This window comes from Phaseolus vulgaris, chromosome 5 (assembly GCF_051622355.1).
Source record: "Phaseolus vulgaris cultivar YP4 chromosome 5, ASM5162235v1, whole genome shotgun sequence".
Classification (NCBI taxonomy): Eukaryota; Viridiplantae; Streptophyta; class Magnoliopsida; order Fabales; family Fabaceae; genus Phaseolus; species Phaseolus vulgaris.
In genome coordinates, this window is record NC_143502.1 from 40,082,500 (window position 1) to 40,108,721 (window position 26,222).

Below are 26,222 nucleotides of genomic sequence, written 5' to 3' on the forward strand. Positions count from 1 at the left end.
GCAGGTGCCAGTTACCTCCATCGCAGTCGTGGATTGTCCTTCAAATGATTTGAATCCCCATTTTGAGTAAGTGCTACACAGAAGGTTGTCTTTGAGGCACTTTCCTGGAGAGATGACCTGATAATAATAATAATAATATACAGCTATTACAATGCTTACCACAATTTATTAAGAAGATAATTGAATCTCACACATTACACATGGTTCAAAACCTATGAAGCTCGGACACTTCTCTTAAATGGCATGTCAGATACTCATATCGGACACCGACACTCGTATGACACTTGTAGGACAAGTATTCGTGAAGTGTCAAATTCAAAAAGTATTTGTTGGATTTCTGACAATTCTAGTATGTTAATGAAAAATATTTTTCTGCTTCAAAAAATAATCTGGAACATACTTGTACACATAAATCTTTATAGTCAATTTATATAATTCATAATTATATAATATATAGATATGTGTCCCGTGTCCTACATTTTATATATTATACGTATCTTCGTGCCTGTGTCCGTGTTGTATCAGTGTTTGAGTCAGTGTTTGTGCTACATAATTCAAAACCTAAGAGTGCAAGGGCAATATACTCAACTTCACTAAATGTTAAGTAGAGGTAAAAGTGAGTCATACAGCTTTATTCACTGTTCCCAGCTAATGGAATGGGCAAACCAGAAATGTGATATGACAGCATAATGCTCACTAACTGCATCAATTAGCATACAAAATTGAAAAACATAGACGAAAAATACACAATTGTCTAAAAATTTGCAACACATTTGAAACCTTGCTAAGTCACCACTTACTCTGTAACTCAACCAACAATTAAAACCAACAAAGAATGCCAATCGGCACCATTCCAGTAGTCAGTATGCAATTTTGAACAGATGGCCCGCAACATTATTGTTATTACGTTATACATTGATAAATATTATATCTATAAAGATCCCATTTTTACAGACCTATCACTGATTGTTCCTGCATAATGTGGTTCTCGATTGTTATTGAACATTTCGTATCTGAGTGCAGCATGCAACCAAGAGCTTCGCTTGGAAACAACACCATTTAAATGATAGGGAAAGGAAGAAAAAGAATTGACCACTGCAACTAATGTCAAAGGCTGCGTATTCTATCAGAATCATGGATTCAAGACAGCAATTCACTCAAAGCTTGACATGTCTGTTAACATGGAGTACTATACTACCAATAGTCTTTACATGAGCAGCTTCCGTCTTCAAAACAATGAAACCTATTAGAATCTCTCACAATTATTTTTCTCTGAACGATCTTTGATATATATTTGATGCCAGTGTGACAGTCTACACAAGTTCTTAAATTTTTAAACACCTTGATTGGAGTTCCTGGGGGAGTTGAAATTATTCCAAAGGCAACAGCCAGTTTCTCACTGTGGTAAACCAGATTTTGCTCTTTCTGCTCTTCCTCCACATCATGTAGCACAAAGTTTGTGTCAGGAACGTAGCCTTCTTCCTTCATTTTCTTTGAGAGTTCTACTAGGAATTCATGTATATGGCTTGTTTTTGGGTGAGATGTATCTCCTACTAAGAACACATGCACTTGTCTTTTAATTTCAATCCAGCTCTTACCTGGCTTCTTCACTATCCCTCTATTGTCCATATCTTTTCTAACTTTTGCTACCTCAGTCCATAGACCAGCATTAGCATAAATATTAGCCAGAGTGATATACGTAGCCGGATTCTCTGGCTCTATGTCATATAATGCTTTTGCTGCTCTTTTAGCCAGTTCAAGGTTCCCATGTATTCTACATCCTCCAAGTAAGGATGCCCAAAGGAATTTATCAGGCTTTATAGGCATGTTATCAATGATATTCTCTGCTTCTTTGAATCGGCCAGATCGTGCCAATAAATCTATAACACATGCATAATGATCTGCAGAATGCATCAATCCATGCTTCTCCCTAATTGAATGGAAATATTCTAACCCTTTATCCACTAATCCAGCATGAGTACACGCTGAAAGAACCCCGACGAAGGTTATTTGATCAGGCTTGGTACCTGATTGGAGTAGTAATTCAAAGAAATGAAGAGCTTCCTCTGGCTCACCATTCTGAGCATACCCAACAATTAAAGAAGTCCATGATACCAAATCTTTGTGAGGCATATGATTGAACACCCTTCTTGCAACTCTAGTGTTCCCACACTTCGAGTACATATGAACAAGGGCACTTACAGCAAATGAACACGGGTCATACCCTACACGCATCATGTACCCATGAACCTCCTTTCCCAGGTGCTCAGCAGCATGGTCGGCACATTCATTTAAAACTCCTGCAAACGTATACTCATTTGGTCTAACACCTGACCACATCAAGTCTCTAAATAATGAAAGCCCCTCTTCTTTTCTTCCGTCTTCAAAGCATCTATGAATCATGGTAGTCCACGAAACAACATCTTTGCTCTTCATCTGGTCAAAAATACCCCTAGCCTCATCTAAACTACCACACTTGCCATACAAATCCAACAGAGCACTCCAAACCACTTCATCCAAGTTCAACTCCGTTCTCATTAAGTAACCATGAATTTCCTTCCCAAGACGCAAGCATGGAATGGCAGCCGAAGCGGCCAAGGCACTGGACAAGGTAAACTTATTTGAATTCGATCTCTCACACCTCTGCATCACTCTAAACAACTCCAGAGCTTCCCAAGGCCGATCATGGCTAACATAACCAGATATTGCAGCGTTCCAAGAAAAGTTATCTCTCCGGGGCATTTCATCAAACAGTTTCCTAGCCTGTTCAAGTCGGCCAAGTTTGGCATATCCAGCTATCATGGTATTCCAAGAACACAAATCCCTGTGACCCATTTCATCGAACAGCATCTGGGCATCAACGAGACTTCCACATTTTGCATACATGTCGAGCAAACGGTTACAAATGAAAACCCCCAGAACAAAGTTAGACCCTTTGGTGTGAGCATGGACCCTCCTACCCAATTCAAGAGCGCGGTGGCGAACACAAGCAGCAATGAGGGTGGAATACGCACGCGCAGAGGGTCGATGATCAATGCGATGGAGCAACTCAACAGCTTCCTTGACGCGCTTTTGCTGGCATAAAACATCAATGGCTTCTTCAAAGTTGTTATTCTCACTGATAGGATCTTTGAGCTTCAGATTATTCCGTATATCGTTGCGAAATTGAAAGTGCTGAGAATGAGAGGAAGAAGAAAAGGGCATGCATAGACGCTCCCTAACCCTTGTTACAGCCTTCATAGTTCACGTACCTCTCTCGCCTGTGTATATGAAAGTCCAAACACGTATTCATAGATTCACGCATACACGCAGTTAAACCAATAAAAGCTGAATTTTGCTTACTGCACACTCTTGAAAATGATGGAACTTGAGCCTATAATTAGAATAAAGAGCAGGATTCCCAATAGAAGATTGAAAAACAATACACATTGCTGACATTAAGCAAAGGAAATTTTCATGCACAACTAAACATTTTCCTAGAATTCTCATTCCAAGGAGCTTTGAAATTTTAAGAGGTATGCTTGATTATATTCAACATTTTCTATAAACAATACGTTTAAATCAAGCCTCAGGCCTCAGGCTTTGAAAAACTTCTGAAGATGGAAATGCTTTATTGACATTTATTTATAAATGAATTCTAAAAAAAATTGCTAAACTCCTTACTGGTTTAAAAAGATTTTTTATTTATTTCTATAATTATAATAAAAACTTGTACAATAAATTTAAATTTTAAAAAAAATTTCTGTATTTGTTATTTTTGGAATTGTGTTAGAATTGTCATAGGTTCAAAAAGTATTTTTTAAAGTGGACACTTCATCATTGACATAAAATTGTTAGAATTGTGTCTGATACAAAATACAAGTGTCCAACACGAATATACTATTTAAAAACGTATCCCAGTTTCATAAGCTAGATAGTTGTCTTGTTTATTAGAATGAACAAAATGTGTTTCTACTTCAGAGAGAGAATGGATGAAGTGTTTCATACTAGCTGACATAATACATAGAAAAGTAACAACTATGCTACCTCAACGTTAAACGTGGATGGTTTCATCCACACAAACAAACCCAGATTAGGAACCAACTCTTCCAGTTTATGAACTTTATGTGGGGGCAATACAGTGCAATGAACATCTGAGCAAGAGAACATAAATGACAAGTTTTTTTCTTTCTATCTGTACAATGTGTGTTTTCAGTGGTTTTTCTGCCATAAAAAAATTATCTGCATGCAGCATGAAATTGGAAATCAAGGTTCCCTCATGTTAGTATACTCTATGCCTGTATAATTCTGCACAGAATGCATACAGATTAGATCATAATAAATTTGACAATTACGGTTTTAAGTAAATAAGGGGTCCTGGAAAATAAAAACTACTCTCTCTCCTCTAAACATTTCTGAAAAATAGAACAAAGTAGCAACTTTGCTTGATCAAATCATCGTACATGTTTCAATCTATAAACATCTTTTGGCTCTGAGTCAGTCTATAATTGATCTCCCCAACAGAAAAATGCGGGGTTGAAATTCTTTAAAGTTCTCTATTGTTATGACTGCGATACCAATATCAGCAAATCTAGCTGCAGTTGATGCTGTCTGGATTTTAAGTCAAACCAACATTGTATAATGAAGCTATTCACAATCTTGATATTGAATGACCAACTTTAAGCTGAAGCCACACCACCACAGCAGACATTAGCAGTTGACAATTGGGTAAAATTTAGCTCCATCTAAGTCATGGATTGTCCTTCAAATTATTTGAATCCCCATTTTGAACAAGTTCTGCTGAGGAGGTTGTTTTTTGAGGTGATTTCCTCGAGAAGCTTTTTCCATAAAGGGATCCAAAGACAATGACCTGCAAGTGAAGTGGGGGTGTGATCTAAAAGAGTGCAGGAGCAATACCACTCAATTCATTATAATGTTAAGGTAAAAGTGATTCTTACAGCTCCAATCCACTGTTCCCAGCTAAGAGGATGGCCAAACCACACACATGACAGCATAATGCTCACCAACTACAATAATTAGAATAAAGAAGATGAAAAAATGCATTGTCTAGAAAATGGAAATTAGATTTCTGTATGCAACTTACCTGTCTTGTGGTCATTATGGTTGCAAAAGTCAGAGCACCGAAAGTGCGAATTGTGTACGAAATAAAGAATTGACTAATTGTTGCAACCTGGAACCCAAAAATTTGAAATTTTCTTCAGTGGAATAGAAGATGAAGAAAATGGGGAATATTTTTGGTTTTGCTTTTGAAGCCAAAGGGGAAAAGAACTGGAAAAGCATCATAGGCCTGGGATCAGTATCTAGTTTTAAAATATCTTAAAAACTAACTAAAAAGGAAAATGCATAATAAAAAATAAAGCAAATGGAGGAAATTTACTTACTGTTGAAAGCAATGCTATGTCAAAGAAACAATCATGATGATGATAAACAAATTCAACTGCTGGTATTAAATGCCCTTGTAAGATAAGACCTAAAATGGATATCAAGTATCAAAATAATGGATTGCTGATTATGAAGCTATAAAAGAAACAAAACTGAACCAAAAATTATCATAAAATGAAAACTATCAAGAGAACAAAACATTTCAGAAAAAAAAAAAGACTATCCAAACAAGTCAAGAGAAAGGTCCGCTCAACTCAGAATATTGGCTGTGAAGATAGTTTATACTCGTTTTGAAGTTAGTGGTTAATTGTGAAGTGCTTGAAAGCAGAAAAAGAGAAAGGAAGGCCAAAAGGCAAAAGAAATACCAATGCAAAGGATCCCTTTTAAATGCTTGTGGCTCAAACATTATATGTTCCAAACACCACCATCCAAGACGTTTAGAAAATTTATCTATCACAAAGCTCTCCTCAACAACCTCAGCAAACAAATCTTCATATTACATTCAAGACAAGAATGCTTAACCAAGTATAAGATTCAACAAAAATTTTAAACGAACCTGTCAGGCTAAGAATACAAGAACACAATGTTGTGTAAAATATCTGATTATGTATCTCCATGTCATATCCTCTAAACAGTTTATCTTGGAATGTGCTTGTAAAGCCATCAAACCTAATACATTAAAAAATTAGAATTTGATTCAATGGCTGTCTGGTATGCGAGTGAAATTTTTTTAAGACAAATTCTTCCGATAAGCATGCATTCAAGTCTGAGAGGAAAAAAAAATGTAAGTATTTAAATATAAGATTTTAGCTACACATTGCACACTCCAAATCACCAGTACAACTCAAGAAAATATTTTCTCAATGATTTTGTAGCACATGATAACTCTGAACATTGTCAGTGGAGGAAATATAAATTGTATGCAGAAAATTATTCAAACTAACAGGTGAGCAAGGTAATTTTATTATTTATTCCAAACACCAAGAAGAGTTTGACAGATAAAATGCTTTCCATGTCACAACCGGGGACTTTATTTTTGGGTCCCCCCCCCCCCCCCCCCCCCCCCCCCTCAAATAATATATGAAAAATCACAAATCACAAAAATATATGTTATGTTCTGTGGCATACCCTAGATAGCCAACCATTAGAAGAACACCCCAAACTGTATTTTCCCTTCCTCTATTGTAAGGACTTATGTCTGTCCCTGCCTACAATATAAAACCCAAGCATTAGTTTATCCGATTGCAATATTGCAGAATGCTGCCAGCATTCAAGAGTAAGAAAGTGATATTTGTGATGTTATTCATGCCAAATGGAACATGAGCCAAAAAAAAAAACAATTGTCAATAAAAACCATCTATCAGTTGCTATAATACCAACCCAGCAGTTAATAACCCAAGTGTTTGAAGATTTTGTATTATATACTATCCACTGATATTGATTTTCAGAAAAGAGGAATTACTCTTTGTTCTATCTGTAGTGTTTGTGCCCATTGTAATGAGACTCCTCAACAGGTCTTCTTTCAATGTTCTTTGGCCATTAAACTTTGGGCATAGATGCAAATTCCTTTCCCAGGTTCCGTTTTTTAAATTCTGCCGACATATTAATTTTTATTAATGATGCAGACAGTCCAACTATAAAGGATAGAAGAATTGCTGTTGTGACATATATCATCTGGATGCTCTAGAGAATGAGAAATCATGCAAGATTTCAGCAAAAATTGAACTTTCAGAGTGCTCTTAATGGAATTCAATGGTATATTAAAAAAATCAGGTAATTGTTCTAAGAAAAGTGCAAATAATGATGTCATGTCACTAATTTTTGGTATTTTGATATTCAAATGAGGTCAAGAAAGATACTAGAGTCTGCCAGGTTAATTTGGTTGATACCAAGTGCAAGGTGAGTTAAAGTTAACACAGATGGTGCTTCTTGAGGTTGTCTGTGACATGCGGTTGATGGTGGTATATTTCGAGGTAGTTGTGGGGAGTACATTGGGTTCTCTGCCTACTTTGGGATCATAAACTCTTTGTGTGCGGAGCTTATGGCAGCCATCTTGACTATTGATCATGCTAACATCTTTGGTTTCAGAGACTGTGGCTTGAATGTGATTCTATGATGGTCATTCAGGCTTTTTCTAAAGACTGCTTGTTCCATCTAGTTTGAGAGGTAGATGGTTGAAGTGCATTCAAATATGCAAAGAGATGGATTTTAAAGCTTCACACATTTATGGAGAAGGCAATAGATGTGTGAATAGTTTAGCTAATTTTGGAACAAACAACGAGTAGTGAACAAAGATTGGAGAAACCATTTGCAAGCTTGAATATCAATTGGGATGACTAGTTCAAAAATTCATTATAAGGTTTGGTATTAGTATAAAATTTATGCAGTAAAAATTTCGAAAATATCAACAACAAAATTAATTTTTTATTGTCTTTGTTCGTAAATATTTTTGGTCAAGTAAAAATCATAACATTCACAGAAATATCCATCATCCATAAGAAAACCTCTTGTAGTTTGCATTCTATAACACAGTGATTTTGATCAATTTCAATACAGATTAAACTGAATTCGTTGAGGTCATCAATTCTCTGTTTACAAAGCAATCTCCATTCATGGCTTCTACCACAAAGTTCAACAATGGAATTTGCATCCACCTTCACCATCTTCCTTGTAGGAAATATGGAATCAGAATTGCTTTGGTTAAGACTCAATTATATGGGATTCTCACACATTGATTGTGTCACCTCGCCTTAGTGCCACAGCTATCATGCTTTCAATGGCACCAGACATTCTGCAGCCACGGTTGGCACTGTTGCCATTGTGAGTGGGAGTGACATTTTGGAATGGGAGGAAGAAAAAGTTTAACCTAGTCTTAGTTGGAGTAAAATTTACCCTCAAAATCGGCAAAAATACTACTCCCTTGAAATTTTCTTAAGACCAAAACAGTTGATTTTATGCAAAATTTTCTCCCTTAAATCTTAGCCTTTGTTAATCCCACATACAAATGCTAGCCTAAAGGTAAATCTTGTGAAGGCAAGCCATTCTTTATTTGCTTCAGTTAAGTAGATAACAATGTCAAAAAAATTATAAGACTACAATTCAGTCCTTTGGGACAAATTGGTGCATATAGCTTCTTAGGAGTGTTTTTGTACAATTCAAAAGCCATGTTATTCCTTTGGCTTCTGTCTAAAGGATAATAATATACTCACTCGCAAAATTTCTTATCAGATCCTCAACAAAAGTCCTCTTATACCAAAAGAAATAACAATACCACCCAAATGCAATGTCGAATAAGTGAACAATGCTAATAAGGTAGCATATGGTTATTCATTGCCTGTTCTTCAATAGAAAGTAATTGCATAAAGAAAAATGTAATAAGGCAGTAGAAAAAAGAGTACATCAAAGACCCAATAATTACCGGATATAGGATAAATACTGAGCAGCCAAGGGTGACTAAAAAAGCCAACAAATAGTCAGGTCCATGATATCTCTTCTGCATGATGATGGCACCCCAGACCTGTATGAACAACCAAAGGAGGAATATAAAAAGATTCAAGGTGCAAGAATAGCAAAAGATACCAATCAAGAAAGAAGAAATGGGGCTCATGGAATCAACAACAAACTGGTAAGCATTGCTCAAGAGTAAAAAATTTAGAAGAATATATGGCATAACAAGCCCTTTTACAGTCACAACCAACTTTACTAACAAGTAAAAAATCCTCTAGAACTTTCAAAATTCATATAGTATCCTCTTAGGCTTTGTTATAACCTGTGCACCACAACTTAATGCCTCACTTCAACTAAATTAATTTAATTTATCAATTTCTGATGTCATATTTAGAACCCCAGCTTAGAATCTAGTAGATTATTTTTGTTTGTTAAAATTTATTGTCGTGAATATACAAAGGTCAACATTTTTCCATCCTCCCTCCTTGAGAAAGAGAAAGAATTGGGCTAGGTTTTTGAACTAATTATTTTTTAGATAATGGAGATAATGCAAAACGGAGGTTTGTTGTAAATAGAAGATTATTAAAATAAAATATCATCACTATCTTCATATTGATTAGGAAAAATATCTTTAGAATCCTCCTCTTCATTTAAGCATGTCTTTTTCCTTGTTTTAGAGACATTTACAAAATAGAGGTGATGAAAATGTAATTAGTGGGGTAAAATAATTCTTTATTTCAGTATATAATTCAAGTTGGTATTAGAGCTCCCAAAGATCCCACATAAATAGCTAACATTGCCATTGTCTGTCCTGTTGTTGTCGTTGAGGTCAATGGTGGACCAAAAAGGTGCAACCCACTTCCAACAATTGCATCGCCATTGGACTTGCCATGAACCACCACCAAAAACCGTTGTGTAGTCCATGCACCTAACTCCAACGAAGCCCGGTCGTTGCTACCACCGTTGCCATAAGCAAGGTCATTGGGACCAATTGAGCCCATTCCAAGGAGCAATGATGTTCCATTTGACCCCGGTTAGAGTAGATATGAGCTTTTTGGTTCTTTTGCCAGACAAAGTCTCTTTGTTTTGCGATCCCTTTGGTCCTAATGATCTTCCAAATGTGGTTGGTCCTTATGGGTTTGATGGCTAGAATTATTTGCAGTGGAGTCAATACATTTGGAGGATTCTCAAGAGATGATAAATATTTGAACACATCAATGGTGGAGGATTGGGGTCAAATGACTCTAATTTTGTGATTTGGATAATGAAGATTCACTGATCATGACCTAAATGTGGCATTCCATGGTTCTTGAAACAGATATATGGGATGACTTAAATAATACCTTTTCTTGAAGAAGGATTTTGTTGTCTGCTATAACATTGAGAGCAAGGTGTTTAATACTTAACAAGGTTCTCTCTCTGTATCACAGTATCACAAAAATTTGAATGAGTTGTGGATCAAACTAGATAAGCACCAAAATTTGAAGATATGCAAAACAAATATGATATTTGTCAATTGTCGAAGCATTATTGTGCATAGTAATAAAGAGTAATTTTCCATTTGAATTTTTTTTTAAAAACTCATGCTAGGTCACTATGAATTTTGACATCTCAGTTAGATTGACACCTCAAAATCCAGCAATCATCTGTCATCACATGAAACATGACAAAAAAGAAAAGAAAGGAATACAAAACATGGGGGGACTCAACCAAAACCCATGTAAGAAAAAGGAACACGACTTAAACAGGGAAGAAAAGATTCACACTGATGTTTAGAGACCTGTTTTAGAATTTATTTTTGGATCAAAATGGTTTGTTACTTTTACTTATAACTATACTCTGTATCACTTGAACATACATTATGAAAAGTAAATTTCAGGTCTTTCAAAAGAGATAGGTCTGAAAATGGTACTGAATATGTGAATCATTAATTCTCCAAATTTTTGTTTCATAATGGTATTATTCATAAGCTAACATGTCTAAATACTCCTAAAAAAATAAGGTAGCAAAAACATAGAATCGTTGTCAAAACCTACTAGAGAGAAGTTGTGTTAACTATCACATACCTTATTAATATGTTACTCATGTCTTATATGACATTAGTTCTATTGAGTCTCTATTGTCTTTGGTTCCCTCTTCTCACCTAGTGTAATAAATAGAGGTGATGAAAATGTAATTGGTGTACTTGTTATCAATAAAATAATTTGTTTATCTCATTGCATAGTTCAAGTAGATCAAATAATAAAATTCAACTATAAATTTACATTTTGTTTTTGTGGGTGTTCCAATCTGAACAAAGTAAGGGGCCACAATTAGTACCAGCACACACACCCAGCATAGATATTTTTATTCAAAAATAACACAAAGCACACACTACTATTCTTCATCAATAAAAGTAACAGAACCCGAGAAGGTGAAAAATAAGGTGCAAATCAATTGTACAGGACAAATACCAATAATGTAATATAATGAATATAGAAATAGGCCGGTCATCACCATAAATGAAAATAACTAATTAGGTACAGTATTAAAGTTTGACCTACCATAACTGGGATCATTTTTGCACATTTTGCAAGGGTCTGAACAGGAAAACTAACATATTTGAGGGCCTGTAAAAAGAAATGTGATTATTCCAGATAATAGGGTTACTAATTTGCAACCATTAATATTAGCAGCTATTTGTGAGATTACAGGCAACAGAAAGTATGAGACTTACCTCATACTGGCAAGTTGTAGTTAGTATGTTTGATACCGAGATAAGGCAATACGTAAAAACAGGAGCTACAGGGTCCATCACCTTTTTACTTGCCTGTAAGAAACATTGAAGAATAAATTTAGTAACAGGAAAGGTCTGCAATTCAAATACTGCAAAATGTGTTGAACCTACATAGACCCAACACTATACATGCAAGTGACTGTACTTTTGCATGTGGCATACACTTACCAGCAAAGAACCAGCTGAAACGGCAGATGTCATGATGCGGTTGCAGAAAACAAGAAACAGTGAATACTTGAAATACTCTTTTTCTGCTCCATAGGGTACTCTCATGATCTTTTCCTGCAAGAAACAAATATCTAGTGTAAATCACTGGATAAATGTTGGTTTCAGAGAGAACTTTGATTTAATCTATTCAAAAGAACGAAATTTGGTGTAATCAGTACAAATCCACTCACACATTGTAGGCAAATTATATAATACGTTTCATTGTGATGACTAACATGAGTTTTATTAAAAAAAAAAAAGGCACTCCAACCAAGAGAACATAGCAACCAATTCATGTTTGCTGCTAACACTAGTACTTTTTTGGCTTCTTACTTAAGTTTTGCAAAACTAAACCCTAAAAACAGATTATCCATTGATGTTGTGTTCAAATAACACTAGCAATGGTTTCCAAATTACCAAAGCAAGAGAACATTACTAAGTTAATTACAGCCCCAGCTTAAAGGTCAAGATTTGACTCATTAAAAAGAGTAAGACAGTTACTAATGTGAAGTTTAATTCGACCTAGAGAAGGGAATTTTTTTGAAACTGAATATGCCTCTTAATTCTAAAAAGTCACCAATTTCACTCGGTTTCGAAATGCCACACTGCCTCCCAGAATCTATATGTCTACAACAACAACAATAACGAGATTAAAGAATAGAATAGAAGAGAGTGAGAGAGAGAGAGAGAGATCCTAGTACTGTTATGGCATACATGAAGAGATATGCAAGTAAATGAATGAAATAAAATAAAAAGGAAACCTGCAAGAGACCATAGGTGACGAGGGTAACCATGATTCCAGCGACAGCAAATGCCCCTTTCCACAACCTGTTGTTGTCTCTGGAAATGGAATCAACTGAAACAGCAGAACTGGTAGATGACTCCGCCATACCCCAAAACCCAATACACCCGACAACAACTCACTGTGGGGACCCTCACCTTGGGGATCTCACCCCAACATCAAATTTTGAAGCGGGAATGTGAGTGTGTGTGTGAGACAGAGGGAGTGAGAAAAGGGTCTTAACTGAACTCTTAACCTCGGAGTCTCAGATGAAGTAACAAGACATAGTTTAGTTTTGTGTTTGGTTCTGTTAGAGAGAGAGAGAGAGAGAGAGCCTCATAAGAATCGCTTTCTCCGCCATCATTTTCTGCGAGATTAATAAAAGCAAGCAGGAGAACTCGTCTGCCACGTCACCATGCATTCACCATCAACTACTGTATTCTGAATTGTTTGAATTTTTTGCCATCAAAAGAAAGCCCTTTCCTTTTTGGTCAACAGCTTCCCCTTTTGTGCATCTCCATAAGATTTGAAATTCTAAATTCACCTTTCTCTGAAAATGAATATGAGTGAGACTTTGGAGGCATACTATTACTAACCAAAATATCTCCTTTAAAGGAAGTAGCTTTGTGGAAATCTTCTGCTCTATTTACACTACATAGCTAGTTTCTGCAGTGCATATCCTGTCGGGATGCATTGTGAAAATTAGTTTTCATAATTTAGTTATTTTGTTACATGTTAGTGAAACATGTTTGCATTAAATTTGCAACATGTAAGCAAGGAAACAAAGATAGAACAAGTCATGAGAAAGAAGGTACAAGAAAGAGATAATAGAGCTATGAAGTTCGGACACGACTCTTAAATGGTATGTCTCAAATACATATATTGGACACTGATACGTGTATGAGAGTCGCAAGACAGTCGTACAACATGTATCGGTAAAGTGTCCAACCCAACAAATATTTTTTGGATCTCAAACAATTCTAGCCTGATTCCAATACAATTTTAAAATGTACAAATACAATTATTTTCTAAGAACTATCTTACAAGTTTTCATTATGATTATAGAACTAAGAAACAAAACATTTTGAATTAGTCATGAGAATCATCTTGGTGTCACAACAAAAACACTCAGTCATATTTATTCACATAAATCTTGATTGTTAATTTATATAATTCATAATGATATAATATATAGATCGGTGTTCATGTCCTATATCTTTTGAAAATTACACTCGAAGTGTCCAGTGCTAGTGAAAATGTTGGAAGGAGGAGGTGGTGTGCAAGTGTGAACCTGATGTTTTATCCTTTCCTGATCGGGCTTCTCTGATTTAATATTCGTTCTTTGCGACTATGCTTTTTCATATGATACATTTTTATTTTTCCAAACATACACATAAATTTTGATTACATTTTTCAATGGTATGCATATGTTTGTTCTTTTAACATTTTTGTATGACAGAGCCACAAAATGATGTGAATATGTTTAACCAATTGAGTGCAATCATTGTTTAAGGTGAAAAACCGTTAGACAAGTTAAGTTCAACTACAAAACAAAAGGTTGTGGCTCCTAGCCAAGTACAACTTAGAAATATTGGATAACGCTCCTATTTGGAAGCACATCCATAACTAGAGGTGCATTTTTTTCCCCATTTTTTCTATTTTCCTCCCATATTTTTGTGCATTCCATGAAATAAGAACACAATTTTAAGTGTTTTTTCAGTTTCTGATAATAAAATTTGAAGTCCCAGCCTATGGACTCTGCCTCATTCCCTCATCCTCTGATTTCCCACGGCATCACTAGCTCAAGGTAAAATTTACATAGAAGTGGTGTTTTGTTCTCTATATTCAAGTTATATCTGAATATTCTTTAATTATCCAAAGCTTGCATCGCTCCTACGGTACTCATCAGAGTGCAAGACTTGGCCTATGGAAGAACAAGGTGTGGAACTCAGCATGTTGTGCTGTTGGTTTTTCTGCAGTTGGAACAGAAGATGTGTTTGACGACAGTAATTTGAAGAGAAATGAGAACGGTTTCCTCTTAGGTGCCTTAAATAACGACTCTTCTTTGGAACCATTCAGAACGTTAGACGCTGAAATAACACCCGAGACCACTGATTTCTTTGTCAGTGATGCCGAAGGTGATCCAGATTGTCCCTCTAAAGGCTGCTCTTCCATTGAACAGGCGCTTAATGCTTTACGCCTAGGAAAGGTTGGTTCTATGCGATTGTTCAATCTTACAAAAACATTAACTAACAATCATCTAAATGATAATGAAACAGTATGAATCATGAATCAAATTTTTAGCAAAAGTTAAATTTAAATTCCATGGCTCATAGTTATAGCCTTTGTAGCCTTATATATCAGACTTCTCTGTGAATACTTGTAAATTTTTTAAGTTGGAAATTAGTGCATCGTTTCAAGATCACCATGTACGTGTCTATGATTACGGTAATCTCACTGGTACTTGAGTTTTATCAGGTCCTTTTTATAAATTAAAAAACTTTACTACATGATCCTTGGAAACTGGTCTGGGTTATAGGTAGAGACATGATTGTAGAGACCATAATAAGGTTTGGATCTCAAAAATAAGTTAATGTACGAGATAACAACACAGATAAATATGCTCTTGTTTACACGTTTGATGAATAATCTTGAAAGAAGTTCTGTAGTGAGTGTTTTCAGAATGTTGGATTAATTGAACAACTGGTGCAATTATTTTTTTATAGTTTGTGATTGTGGTAGATGATGAAAACGGCGATGTTGAAGGAAATCTTATAATGGCAGCATCTCTTACTAGTCCCGAGGATATTGCCTTTATGATTAAGCACGGATCAGGGATCGTTTCAGTTGGCATGAAAGAGGAGGATCTTCAAAGACTGAACCTCCCTCTCATGTCACCAGAGACTGAAGATGAGGATTCTTCTGCTCCCACCTTCACTATCACAGTGGTAAGGATCATATTCATATACATTTGAAGTTTTGAAGCTTATCTGCAAAAAAGTTGCAGATTGGGGCATAAATTTGAAGCTCAAGAGCAATCATTAAGATCATGAAAGTCTGTTGTTTTACCTTAGGATGTGAAATGTGGAACTTCAACTGGTGCATCAGCTGCTGATAGGGCGAAAACAGTTGCTGCTCTGTCATCTCCCGAGTCCAAACCAGAAGATTTCAGAAAACCAGGTCATGTGTTTCCTCTTAAGTACCGAAATGGTGGGGTTCTTAGAAGAGCAGGTCACACTGAGGCTTCAGTAGATTTAGTTGCACTGGCTGGTTTGCCCCCAGTTTCTGTTCTTTCAGCTCTTCTTGAGGAAAATGATGGCTCTATGGCATCTTTGGCCAGTTTAACAAAGTTAGCATTGAAATACACTTTCCCAATTGTCTCAATAACTGATTTGATAAGGCAAGTGCATGAGCAATCAATGACCTTTACCTTACCTTCCTTTTTGAGAAATTGTAAATGAGTTCTGAAAATTCCTTCTCTGAAAATGTTGCTAACTTCTGCTAGTTGCACACAACAATTGGCTTCAATAATAGTTAATGATCTAATCAACATCACTTAATGATGTGATTTATTTGTGTTCTTCAAGGTATCGGAGAAAGAGAGAAAAACTGGTTGAAAGAACTTCGGTTTCTCGCCTACCTACTAAATGGGGTCTATTTCAAGCATATTGCTACAGCTCAAAGTTGGATGGAACTGAACATGTAGCTGTTGTAAAGGTATGAAGGCTGTGTTGTAAAGGGACTTCATTTTCTCTACAAAGCTGCTAAGAAACTCATGTATGTTAACTGAATTATATCTTGTTAATTGTAATCTCTTACTTGTCTTAGGGAGACATAGGAGATGAACAAGATGTGCTAGTTCGAGTTCATTCAGAATGTTTAACTGGTGACATATTTGGATCAGCTCGGTGTGACTGTGGGAACCAGTTAGATTTGGCAATGAGGTTAATAGAAGAAGCAGGAAGAGGAGTGGTTGTGTATCTTCGAGGTCATGAAGGAAGAGGCATTGGACTTGGTCACAAACTTAAAGCCTATAATTTGCAGGATCAAGGTCATGACACGGTTCAGGCAAACATAGAACTCGGTTTAGCTGTTGATGCTCGTGAGTATGGCATTGGTGCACAGGTCAGCTTTATCTTGTAACTTCAACCATAACCAGACAATGTTTCCAACGATAATCACAACAATATTTTGACCATGCTGTGCAAGAACATTTTACTTGGAATTTGATAAAATTAAGAATACAATGATTATATGATTGTTTTGCATGTTGATTGTGACAAATGAGTGATGGAATATGCAGATTTTGAGAGATATAGGAGTTAGAACTATGAGGCTTATGACAAACAACCCTGCAAAGTTCGTTGGTCTGAAAGGATATGGTTTGGCTGTGGTGGGGCGTGTTCCTGTGATGACACCAATCACTGAGGAAAACAAACGGTACCTGGAAACAAAAAGGACCAAAATGGGTCATATTTATGGCTCTGATTTGCAAGGATTCAACGATTCTATTGTAAATAACAGAGATTCATCGGAGAACACATAATCTACGCAGAAACACGGCAAAAACAAAATCTCGTATACTGTAAAAAATATTTATAGGACGAAATTCATTTTTTAAAATTGTATTTAACCAACAATTCTGAATACTAAATATCCTGATAAGGAGAATCTTTAAATTGAATTTGTAAACTTAAAGGGAGATTCCTTCAAATTTCCTTTGTAAGAAGGTTATGTCAGTTTATTTCGTTAAAAGAATATGGACATACCCATTTTTCTATTACTTTTCTACTCATTTTTTTAGCAGTACTTTTCTACTTTGTTAATTATTACTGCATACATTCTTTTGTTACATATACTATTTACCAGTTTTAAATGCAATAAAATACACACACACAAAAATCGAAGTTGCTACCAAAGCAACACAGATTTCTAAACTTGTATTAATAAATTACATTTTCAGTTGTGTTTTTTATTTTATTGTTAAGTGAGTAGATATTGTTATTAAAAAACTTTCAAATTAGATTAAGAATCTAGACACAATCTATTCTAGTTGTAAAATAGAAGCAATGGTATTGTATCAAAGGAATGGAATACAAGGTTGTTGATGAGTACCTAAGCACGTTTGAACTTAAACACCTAAAAAATAAAATGAATTTCAACTTGTTGGAAGCAATAATAACTTACATGCAACCATACCAACACATTGAATAACATGGAAGACACCAAAGTATCCCATGTAAATCTTTTGGTTTCTTATAATGCAAAGTTTAACCAACATTATATATTTAATTTTGAATTCTATATGGTATTTCTTCTTATCAGTTTACTTCATAAACCACTAAATTTTATACAAATTATCAACTAATGCATAATGTATCACATGATTGTAATAGAGTGCAACGTTGGAGATTCACTTGAATTATAACCATAATGGACCATTGATGTCACTACAACAATTTCTTCTTAGCAATTATTCTATTAAAGATAATTGATGTCACTTGCAACACACAACACTTAAGAAAAAAATAACTTGTGAAAGTGTTCCACGAAATAATGTGACAACATTCATTATGTGTGTGAAGGTAGGATGCTTTCAAAATTTCATAAAAAAATAAATTTTATAAGATAATTGTTAAGTTAAATACTATGAAAATATTAATGAAGCAAATAATATAGTATGATATGATTATTATTTAGAGTCATGATATTATAAAAGAAAATAGATCATATTTGATTCCTTAACCTAAAAAAAAAACTTTTGTAGATCAACCTCTTTGTGTTTAGATTTTACCTAAACTTCTATAATTTTTTTACAATATGATATAACTTGTATAATTGTAGGTTAATAATATTTATATCCTTGTTTTTTTTAATTTATCATCCTCTAAATTAAACATACAAATATCGAATTAAATATACATGCCAAAGTTTATCACTGTAAAGATATTAATGTGTATATTCATATTTTTATTAATGTTTTATATTTAAAATATATATTACTGATAAAAACATAAAAAAAAATCGAATTAAGTTAAACAAGTATTTAGATATCTTTTAATACAGCGAAAAATAATGTTCATGGTCTTGTGTTTGGAAGGCCACGCTTGTAAATGGGCCAAGGCCCATGGGTCATGATCGAAATCATTTCATAGGTAGCCCGTATATAACTCGGAACCAAACCCTAAACATGAGGTTGCCACTGCCACTGCTTCTCACGCGCAGGTTCTGCTCCGCCCTATTCCCCGTCTTCTCTCTGTTTAGTTCTATTCATTTCACAAACCTTATCTCTATTTTGTTTGTTTTTTTCTCTTAGGATTTTTCGAAGATTTAAGAACTAGGGTTTCTTCCCCTTTCGCGACTCATGGCTCCCAAAGGTATTGCCTACTATTTCGAAATCTGCCTTGCGAAAATTGCAACCTGTGATTAAATGTTCGTATTTAGTCTCATAGTAGGTTTTGATATTTCAAACCCTAGGTTCACTGTCGGAAAATGAAAATTAGTGACTCCATAAATGTTTTAAGGATTGAGATTTATTAGTATTTCTATGAGTGTTGTATGTTTTATTCTTTCAGTATTATTGGAATGGAATCAGTGAATTCCCTGCATTGTATTGAAGATTATGCTGTTTAAAAGTAAGTTAGCTTTTGTATGCAATGTGATGCGTGACTAGAGCAATTGTTTAATGCAGCTGATAGTTCAAAGAAGGCTGATCCTAAGGCACAAGCCTTGAAAACTGCTAAAGCAGTTAAGTCAGGTGCTACCTTTAAGAAGAAGGCCAAAAAGACCCGAAATTCTGTTACCTTCCATCGGCCAAAGACTTTGAAAAAGGATAGGAGCCCCAAATACCCGCGCATTAGTGCTCCACCCAGGAATAAGCTTGATCACTATCAGATACTGAAGTATCCTCTCACAACTGAGTCCGCAATGAAGAAGATTGAAGACAACAACACTTTGGTTTTCATTGTTGACCTGCGGGCTGACAAGAAGAAGATCAAGGATGCAGTGAAGAAAATGTATGATATTCAGGCCAAGAAAGTTAACACCTTGATCAGGTGAGCCTCTAAGCAGTGATGCTTTAAAATTTGTCTGCTGGTTCATGATTGCTTGCCGCAATAGAATGTTTGCATTGAATTTGATAGTGTGGTTTGGCTTCCGATCTTTAATTATACTTAGACATCCAAGCTGTGTGTTTTTGGCTTGTCGCAGCCTGACGTGATAAAGGACTCATGTTTGCATGTTTGCACTGTGCAACTTTGAAATTTGACATGCATTTGATGTATTTAATATGATTCAAGAAAGCAATAACATGGAAATAAAAGAACAAATTTATGTTGAAAAATTGCATCCGTACAATATATACAATCTCTTACTTTTAATTATTCTGTTGCAGGCCTGATGGGACCAAGAAGGCTTATGTCAGGTTGACACCTGACTATGATGCCCTGGATGTGGCCAACAAGATTGGAATTATCTAAATCATTACCAGGCATCACCAAATTCAATTTCTGTTTAGATGGTAGTTTGTTTTGTTGTGATCTGAGGGAGACATTTGAAACAAGGTTAAGTTCTAAGTTTTGCGGTTTGTTTATCTGGTGTATTTTTAGTTCAATTGGAATTAAATTTACTTTTGTTACAATTTCCAATTTGATGAGTAAATGAGTTATCATAATCATTCTCCATTTGTTGTTTTGAGCAATTTTTCGACGATGGACGTATCACAATTTCTAATTCTATGCTGAATTTCATGTTGACGTAACCATTAACATAGACAAGGCATTTGTATATTTGGAAAAATCAAATTTGAAAATTCTTTTTGATTCCCACTTTGGATTATTTGAAATTACACTTTTTCCGTTTTTTTGAAGTAGTTAATATAAATTTATAGAATTTAGGTTTTTGAGTAGTGTTATGAAGACTCTTTTAGATGAATACATTGTTTGACCCTATATTCTTTCTTTTAGATGAATTTGTTGAAAATATTAAAGTTGGTTGTTTTCACATCTTATTTAATGACATTGTTGGAAAGGTAAGGTGGATTAGAAAACGTGTATGTTGCATCTAAACATTGACTGATAGGTGATTCTGTGATCGTTGGCACCATTTTGTCAGTAGTAAAATGTAAGAACCAATTGATTTCCCCCTAGTATTTTATCTAATTTGATTTACTATTCGAATCATATGCATATTATTATAAAAAAGTTAGAACGAACCTAGTTAGTTTGTGTTAGGTATAAATCACACATGAATAGTAGCTAATTTGGTAAATGAAAATGAAGTTCTGTTTATTATACTTCTTATGTACATGTCTCGTTCTGGCCTACAATCTCTCTTAACCCGTCTCTCTATAGCTGATATCTTCCATTTGGTAATGCTCAAGTGAAAGGGGTTTAACATTTTAGCATTTTTTAAAGTTTATTTTTATAAGGTACTTTTAAGACTGTTGATGTGCGTATAAATTTGATTTCGGAATATATTAAATGTATTGTAGAAGTCAATTTTAGCTATGTATTGAATATACTTTGGGAAATTTATTCATCAAACGTATTAATATTTGGAATATACAAATCCTAAGGTGTATTTCATATTTGGAATGTATTTAGTAATTATAAATGTAAATATTCCTGACGCGTATAAATTCCTAAAAATATCCTTCAGAAAGCTGTGAAAGGAATTCGCAGTTCTAATTCGAAATCGATTATGGGTGTCTCTAACCTGTGTTCGAAGCCTATTCTGGAAAGGAAAAAATCACGTTTGAAATGTAATTTAAAAAATATTAGACTTATGTCTCAGATGATAGAAGTTTAAATTTTGTAGGAATACAAGAACTTTCTCATTAGGTAATGTGTAATTTTTTTTAAAATTTATTTGAATTCTGTAGCTTGTCTTAATTCTATTAAACTCCCAAGTTGCGTAAAATTTTTGTTTGAAAAAATATCGTTGTGTCATGTACATATTAGACCTAAAACAGAAAGTGGCAGAATGACTAAAAAGTGGTTGTGTAGAATAAGCCTAAAATAGTAGAAACTATTAGAAATCATTAATCCAAATTAATCTTTCCACATTATGTAATCAACAATCATTAACTTTTTTTGAAAGACATTCGATGTTTTTACTTACTTTGCCTAATAATTTCTGCTAAAACATAGAAGGTTAGCGAAATTAAGACGTTTGTTAAAGTGGTCGTTTTACGTCTGGATTGTGTCAAGTATGGTCATAATCCTACTTCTTCACGTATTTATATTTATGGTGAATTCCTCAACTGGGTTGGCTGCTTAGGTCATTTACATTCACTTGCTACTCCAATTCCATAACTTCACAATAATATCCCAAGTTCCCAATTCAACAAGTAAACAAGAAACCCATGTCATAGCAATTATTGCAATTCAACCCATTCTAATTTTATTCTATTACCCACAATGTTTATCACATAGCAAAACCACTTTTCATAAAACCAAGTTTGCAAGAATGGGTTCATCTTAATTAAACTTAATCTCACAACACAACCCATCATTTCCACACTCAGAAACAGTTTATCACACACAATTCCAAGTTACCGTTTCCAAACCAGATACAAACATCTTAAACAGACTAATTAAAATGCGAGGTTACATAGAGTTTGTAAGAGGTTTCAATAAACTTAGTTGCTTGCTTATATAGGAAAATTACTTCCAAAAATTCTCAAATAACACTTAGTCATTCGCACAACGTATGAATGTTGTTTTCTGTTGGGGGAAAAACTGCATACAGAACACGCACAAAACTAACATCATAGATATAAACAGTGGAAGAATGCAATTTTATTTATTGAACATAGCTAATCAACTTAGAAAACTGATATTAAGTGTAAAACTAAGTATGATTAGCAGGTAGCAGTTACTCTGCCCTCAAACAAGTGATAATCTGAATAAAACTTGGCAATAAGTTGTCATGTTTGGAGATAAAGACTAGTTTTGAACTAGAACCAAAATAGGTCAGCTTGACAATTGAATCAAATCCGGGGTATGCCATTTACACCAAAATTTCTAACTCAATTTACAGAATAAAAATAGTTGGGAGGGCGAATCAATTTCGTAGAAGATACTGATGGCTCTGTGGAATCCTCGATGGGGCGAGATTCTTGCAAGAAGCATTTGAAATCATCTGCAAGGCACTGTCGTTCACAGCAGAAACATTGAACACAGAAGGCTGCAGAGAGCGAGAAGATGCAAATGCAAGCGATGGTTTCTGAAGTGAGTTGAAGGCATTGACGTTCTTGGAAGCAAAGTCTTGAACTTTGAGGCATGGAGTCTCTATGGTCTGCGACGAAGGGGGGTTTCGCCACGTGGGAAGTGGGCCCGCGAGAAGGAGTGTCTTAAGCAAGGGACCCGCGTCCACCACAGCCTTAAGGAGCATACCCTTTTGGGGCAACGTTTTTCTCTTGGCAAGGTGTTCGATCACTTCGTCCCCAACATCGCACGTGCGCCTCTGAGAGACCCTCGTGTTTTGAACCAAAGGTTGGTTCAGATGATAAGCCATGTTGTTGTGCGAGTCGACAATCATGTTGGAGAAGTCCCGAGGAGAAACCGCCTCCATAAGGGAATCTACGGGGGAGGAAACGTACGAGGGGCTGTTGGATTCTGTGATGCTGGATTTGGTCGGTGTCGGAATCATCATGCAGGAAGGGATTTCAATCAGAGTGGGGGGTGTTAGTTTCTTGAACAGTTTCTGAAGTTCTTCTCTTGCTTCGTCCCTCTCTTTGTAAGCCATCTTCAAGCGATTCATAAGCTCCATGTTCACGTTCTTCATGCTCTCCAGTTCCAGTGTGGTGGCCAACAGATTTTGCCTCAACCCATCACAACTCTGCACAAGGAGATAAAAAAAATGTTGGTGGGGTTTGGAAAAATTTGTGCTTTCAATGAAGTCAATGAACTGTAACTACGCGCGTGTCTCATGCACACCGAGATTATTGACTGTGACCATGTTAGTGTTAATTTTTTGTGCAGACCTAACACACACAAAGGTAAAGACTAAACAAAGAAAGTGACAACTTTGTTGTCAACAAAAACCCTTTGGCCCTTGAAAAAAAGACAATTCACACCGGCCTTACTCTTGTATTCATCGTGGATTCTAATCACGAGCAAAAAAATCTCAAGAATCTCCTAAAGAAGACGAAGTAAAATTCACGAACTTCTTTTGGTGAAAGAAAATTCAACACAGAAAAAAAAAGGTTTTAGAAACAGCCAGAAATATGAATATTTTGTGTATGATAACGAAAAACCATGTTACAGGAAAAAGGGGTCAACGATGGATCTTTCCTTATACAATAAGGAAAGAAAATATTTAAAAACGTATTATTAATAAAGATAATTGTGCAGAACAAATCAAGGAACAGAAAATTATAAAAAAAAGAATATTTTTTTAATGTGGAATTAATATTGGGCCCTGAAAATTAGTGCGGGAGAATTAGTCTCCACAAATTTTTCCCGTGACACGTCTCATTCTTGCAAGAGTTGAACCAACACGAAACATATTCTATCCAGAAGAAGAAGGAAGAACTGAGAAAACTGCACCTAAACTCATAATCTGGCAAAAGCTGTGAAAACAGTAAAACACTTGAGAGTAATAAAGAAGAGAAAGAAAGCAATATGAATCATGAAAGAAGCCAATGAATATTAAACCCTCTTGAAACTTGAAAAGCATGAAAGAAACACAGAAAAACATGGATACTGGTGTGATGAATGATTAGAAGTAGTGAAGGATAAGGAAAATATGCAATGACCCACCTCGTGAAAATTGAGTATAGAAGCCAAGGGATCTTCCATGGTTATGGTGTGAAAGAGAAGGAGAAGAAAAGTGTTATGTTACTAGGGGAGTCTAAGAAAAGAGGGAAGAAGGGTATTTATAGAGAGAGGGAGAGAGGCACATAGGACAAAGGAAAGGGAGTGTGATGAGAAGAAGTGGGGACTTAGCACAGTATCCACAGAACTTGACCATATCATTGAAAATTTAAAGAATGCCAAAACCTTCCTTACAATCAATAAAATAAATCAGAGTTTTCACTTTCTAATATTTTCTCTCAGCTCAATATCATTTGAAAATCCCCAAAATTCTCCATCTCTTTTAGGACCCTCTAATAATGTTTTCTGTCCCTGCTATACCTGTTATTTAATCAGGTTAAATTTTCCTTATATATCCGAAATATTTATTAATATGATATAATTTTATATTTTAATATTAAAATAAATAATTATTTTAAAAATTATCCAATTGAAATAAAAAACAATGTTTTCTGTATATCTTTATTAGTAAAGGTTTGTGTTAGTTAAGTATTTAATATTATTTTAACTATAATATTAGTATGGATATAAATTATACATGGTCAAGAAATAATAATTAACATTTAAAAAGACTTTAAGGATTTTTTTCAATATAATTATTTTATATCACAAGTAATATTCCTCCTTTATTAAGAATAAATGGTTTAATATATATAATTGCTAATTTAAGATTTTGATGAAGCCAAAAATTAAAACAAAGCACTATATAGCTCGTCTGTATTTTTCTATACCTTGTGCAAAGATGTTGTAAGAATATTGTGAAAATAAATAAATAAAAATTTGTATGAAAATTGATATATTGTATAAACTTGCATAAACAATCCTAATAGGAAGAATTAATATGAATAAATAAGAAAAACTAATATATTTATATATATATATATAAACATAAAGTATAATAATTCTGTTATATTTTTAATGTGGTTTTGAAAATAAGTATTTATTCTTTCTATTCTTCTAATTATTATGAGTAGTTCTAAATTACCTACTTTTAGTTTATTAAAAGTTTTAAAACTTGAGTAAAGTTAATTCCTTTGTTGATACATTGTTCAGCTAAATTTTTCAAAAATATTATTTTTTAACTAGATTTGAGGATTTAGTAATTTCCATTGGAGTTAACATATGTGAAAGATTATTAAAAGTGTGTAGGCTAATGGATTTGATAACAAGTTAATAGTCCCTCAATTTTAAATCAAGTTCACTAATTACATCAATTAGTTGTGATTATGTTTTCTATGGATTTTCTTTTGATAAACAACAGTTAAGCCACCAAGTTAAACTCTAGAAACAAAATTAAAGTTTAGAAAAAAATAATTATTATTGAAAAAGTTTCTTTTGAACATAATGATTCTGACAAATCAAAAGTTAGTTCTTTGTATTGAAAAGATTGATTAATTATTTTGTAGAGAATACACTTAATTGCTATTATAACTTATTTCATCTTATGACATGGGAAGCTAAACCAGAGAGTGAAAACTTCTCAACTATCATCATCAAACTGAAAAGTAATAATATAAATAATAATTAATAAATTAATCAAAATTATCATTTAGGTATATGTTTAAATAGATTTATCACTATGGTATTGCTTCATCAACTTAATATTCGCAGTAAAACTTGACAATGCAACAAATGAAATCAAATAAAAGTTTTCACTCTCCACTTTTGTTCTTAATTTGCACAAGTTATTTTATTATTGTGAGTAGTTTTTTAATTTGTTTGTAACGATGACTAACTTTTGTAAAAAAATTGACTAACCATCAGGATTTTTCTTTTCAAATATTTTTTTTTCACATCAAATTGATTTTCG

General features: G+C 34.4%; 5 protein-coding genes across 21 annotated transcripts; 2 read left to right on the forward strand and 3 right to left on the reverse strand.

The window, feature by feature from the left end:
• Window positions 1–750: 750 nt before the first annotated feature.
• Window positions 751–3,527, reverse strand: LOC137817065 (Pentatricopeptide repeat (PPR) superfamily protein). Its single transcript, XM_068620289.2, has one exon. The coding sequence runs from the start codon at window positions 3,238–3,240 to the stop codon at window positions 1,195–1,197; it is 2,046 nt and encodes a 681-aa protein (XP_068476390.1). The 5' UTR covers window positions 3,241–3,527; the 3' UTR covers window positions 751–1,194.
• A 711-nt stretch (window positions 3,528–4,238) lies between these two features.
• Window positions 4,239–13,241, reverse strand: LOC137817011 (UDP-galactose/UDP-glucose transporter 5). 13 transcript variants are annotated; one of them, XR_016520822.1, is made up of 12 exons: window positions 12,574–13,204; window positions 11,774–11,887; window positions 11,546–11,638; window positions 11,373–11,438; window positions 8,801–8,899; window positions 6,845–6,974; window positions 6,511–6,590; window positions 5,939–6,051; window positions 5,382–5,470; window positions 5,084–5,170; window positions 4,938–5,006; window positions 4,239–4,849 (listed from the first exon to the last, which is right to left on the reverse strand). XR_016520822.1 is itself a non-coding variant. In XM_068620211.1 (11 exons), the coding sequence occupies exons 1-11, from the start codon at window positions 12,700–12,702 to the stop codon at window positions 4,730–4,732; spliced, it is 1,059 nt and encodes a 352-aa protein (XP_068476312.1). In that variant the 5' UTR covers window positions 12,703–13,241; the 3' UTR covers window positions 4,239–4,729. The 13 variants fall into 13 exon arrangements, 6 of the variants coding, with proteins under 6 accessions (XP_068476312.1, XP_068476313.1, XP_090158213.1 ...); XR_016520823.1 differs by having other exon boundaries at window positions 4,352–4,849; window positions 5,748–6,051; XR_016520826.1 differs by lacking the exon at window positions 6,845–6,974 and having other exon boundaries at window positions 5,748–6,051; window positions 12,585–13,236.
• Window positions 13,242–14,170: 929 nt separating this feature from the next.
• On the forward strand, window positions 14,171–17,376 carry RIBA3 (monofunctional riboflavin biosynthesis protein RIBA 3). Of its 4 annotated transcripts, none has more exons than XM_090302084.1 (8): window positions 14,171–14,225; window positions 14,314–14,400; window positions 14,475–14,802; window positions 15,336–15,541; window positions 15,668–15,993; window positions 16,181–16,310; window positions 16,422–16,718; window positions 16,897–17,376. In XM_090302084.1, exons 4-8 carry the CDS (start codon window positions 15,371–15,373, stop codon window positions 17,137–17,139), a joined length of 1,167 nt encoding a protein of 388 aa, XP_090158210.1. In that variant the 5' UTR covers window positions 14,171–14,225; window positions 14,314–14,400; window positions 14,475–14,802; window positions 15,336–15,370; the 3' UTR covers window positions 17,140–17,376. The 4 variants fall into 4 exon arrangements, with proteins under 4 accessions (XP_090158210.1, XP_068476310.1, XP_090158212.1 ...); XM_068620209.2 differs by having other exon boundaries at window positions 14,190–14,225; window positions 15,320–15,541; XM_090302086.1 differs by lacking the exon at window positions 14,171–14,225 and having other exon boundaries at window positions 14,278–14,400; window positions 14,573–14,802.
• Window positions 17,377–18,785: 1,409 nt separating this feature from the next.
• Window positions 18,786–20,275, forward strand: LOC137816994 (large ribosomal subunit protein uL23). The gene is made up of 4 exons (XM_068620186.2): window positions 18,786–18,818; window positions 18,910–18,970; window positions 19,285–19,648; window positions 19,987–20,275. Exons 2-4 carry the CDS (start codon window positions 18,958–18,960, stop codon window positions 20,069–20,071), a joined length of 462 nt encoding a protein of 153 aa, XP_068476287.1. The 5' UTR covers window positions 18,786–18,818; window positions 18,910–18,957; the 3' UTR covers window positions 20,072–20,275.
• A 2,096-nt stretch (window positions 20,276–22,371) lies between these two features.
• Window positions 22,372–24,630, reverse strand: LOC137817075 (uncharacterized). Of its 2 annotated transcripts, none has more exons than XM_068620299.2 (2): window positions 24,359–24,630; window positions 22,372–23,435 (listed from the first exon to the last, which is right to left on the reverse strand). In XM_068620299.2, exons 1-2 carry the CDS (start codon window positions 24,395–24,397, stop codon window positions 22,659–22,661), a joined length of 816 nt encoding a protein of 271 aa, XP_068476400.1. In that variant the 5' UTR covers window positions 24,398–24,630; the 3' UTR covers window positions 22,372–22,658. The 2 variants fall into 2 exon arrangements, with proteins under 2 accessions (XP_068476400.1, XP_068476401.1); XM_068620300.2 differs by lacking the exon at window positions 24,359–24,630 and adding an exon at window positions 23,683–23,814.
• Between the last annotated feature and the right edge of the window lie 1,592 nt (window positions 24,631–26,222).

Excerpts from the sequence above, each read along its gene's own strand:
- LOC137817065 (XM_068620289.2), bottom strand. The coding sequence starts at position 3,240 with ATGAAGGCTGTAACAAGGGTTAGGGAGCGTCTATGCATGCCCTTTTCT.
- LOC137817011 (XM_068620211.1), bottom strand. The coding sequence starts at position 12,702 with ATGGCGGAGTCATCTACCAGTTCTGCTGTTTCAGTTGATTCCATTTCC. Across the intron at positions 11,639-11,773 it reads TTTCAGCTGGTTCTTTGCTG|GCAAGTAAAAAGGTGATGGA; the intron begins GTAAGTGTATGC and ends TGTTTCTTACAG. Across the intron at positions 5,007-5,083 it reads CCATAATGACCACAAGACAG|TTGGTGAGCATTATGCTGTC; the intron begins GTAAGTTGCATA and ends TAATTATTGTAG.
- RIBA3 (XM_068620209.2), top strand. The coding sequence starts at position 14,345 with ATGGACTCTGCCTCATTCCCTCATCCTCTGATTTCCCACGGCATCACT. Across the intron at positions 14,803-15,319 it reads ATGCTTTACGCCTAGGAAAG|TTTGTGATTGTGGTAGATGA; the intron begins GTTGGTTCTATG and ends ATTTTTTTATAG. Across the intron at positions 15,994-16,180 it reads TCAATAACTGATTTGATAAG|GTATCGGAGAAAGAGAGAAA; the intron begins GCAAGTGCATGA and ends GTGTTCTTCAAG.
- LOC137816994 (XM_068620186.2), top strand. Across the intron at positions 19,649-19,986 it reads AAAGTTAACACCTTGATCAG|GCCTGATGGGACCAAGAAGG; the intron begins GTGAGCCTCTAA and ends ATTCTGTTGCAG.
- LOC137817075 (XM_068620299.2), bottom strand. The coding sequence starts at position 24,397 with ATGGAAGATCCCTTGGCTTCTATACTCAATTTTCACGAG. Across the intron at positions 23,436-24,358 it reads CTATACTCAATTTTCACGAG|AGTTGTGATGGGTTGAGGCA; the intron begins GTGGGTCATTGC and ends CTCCTTGTGCAG.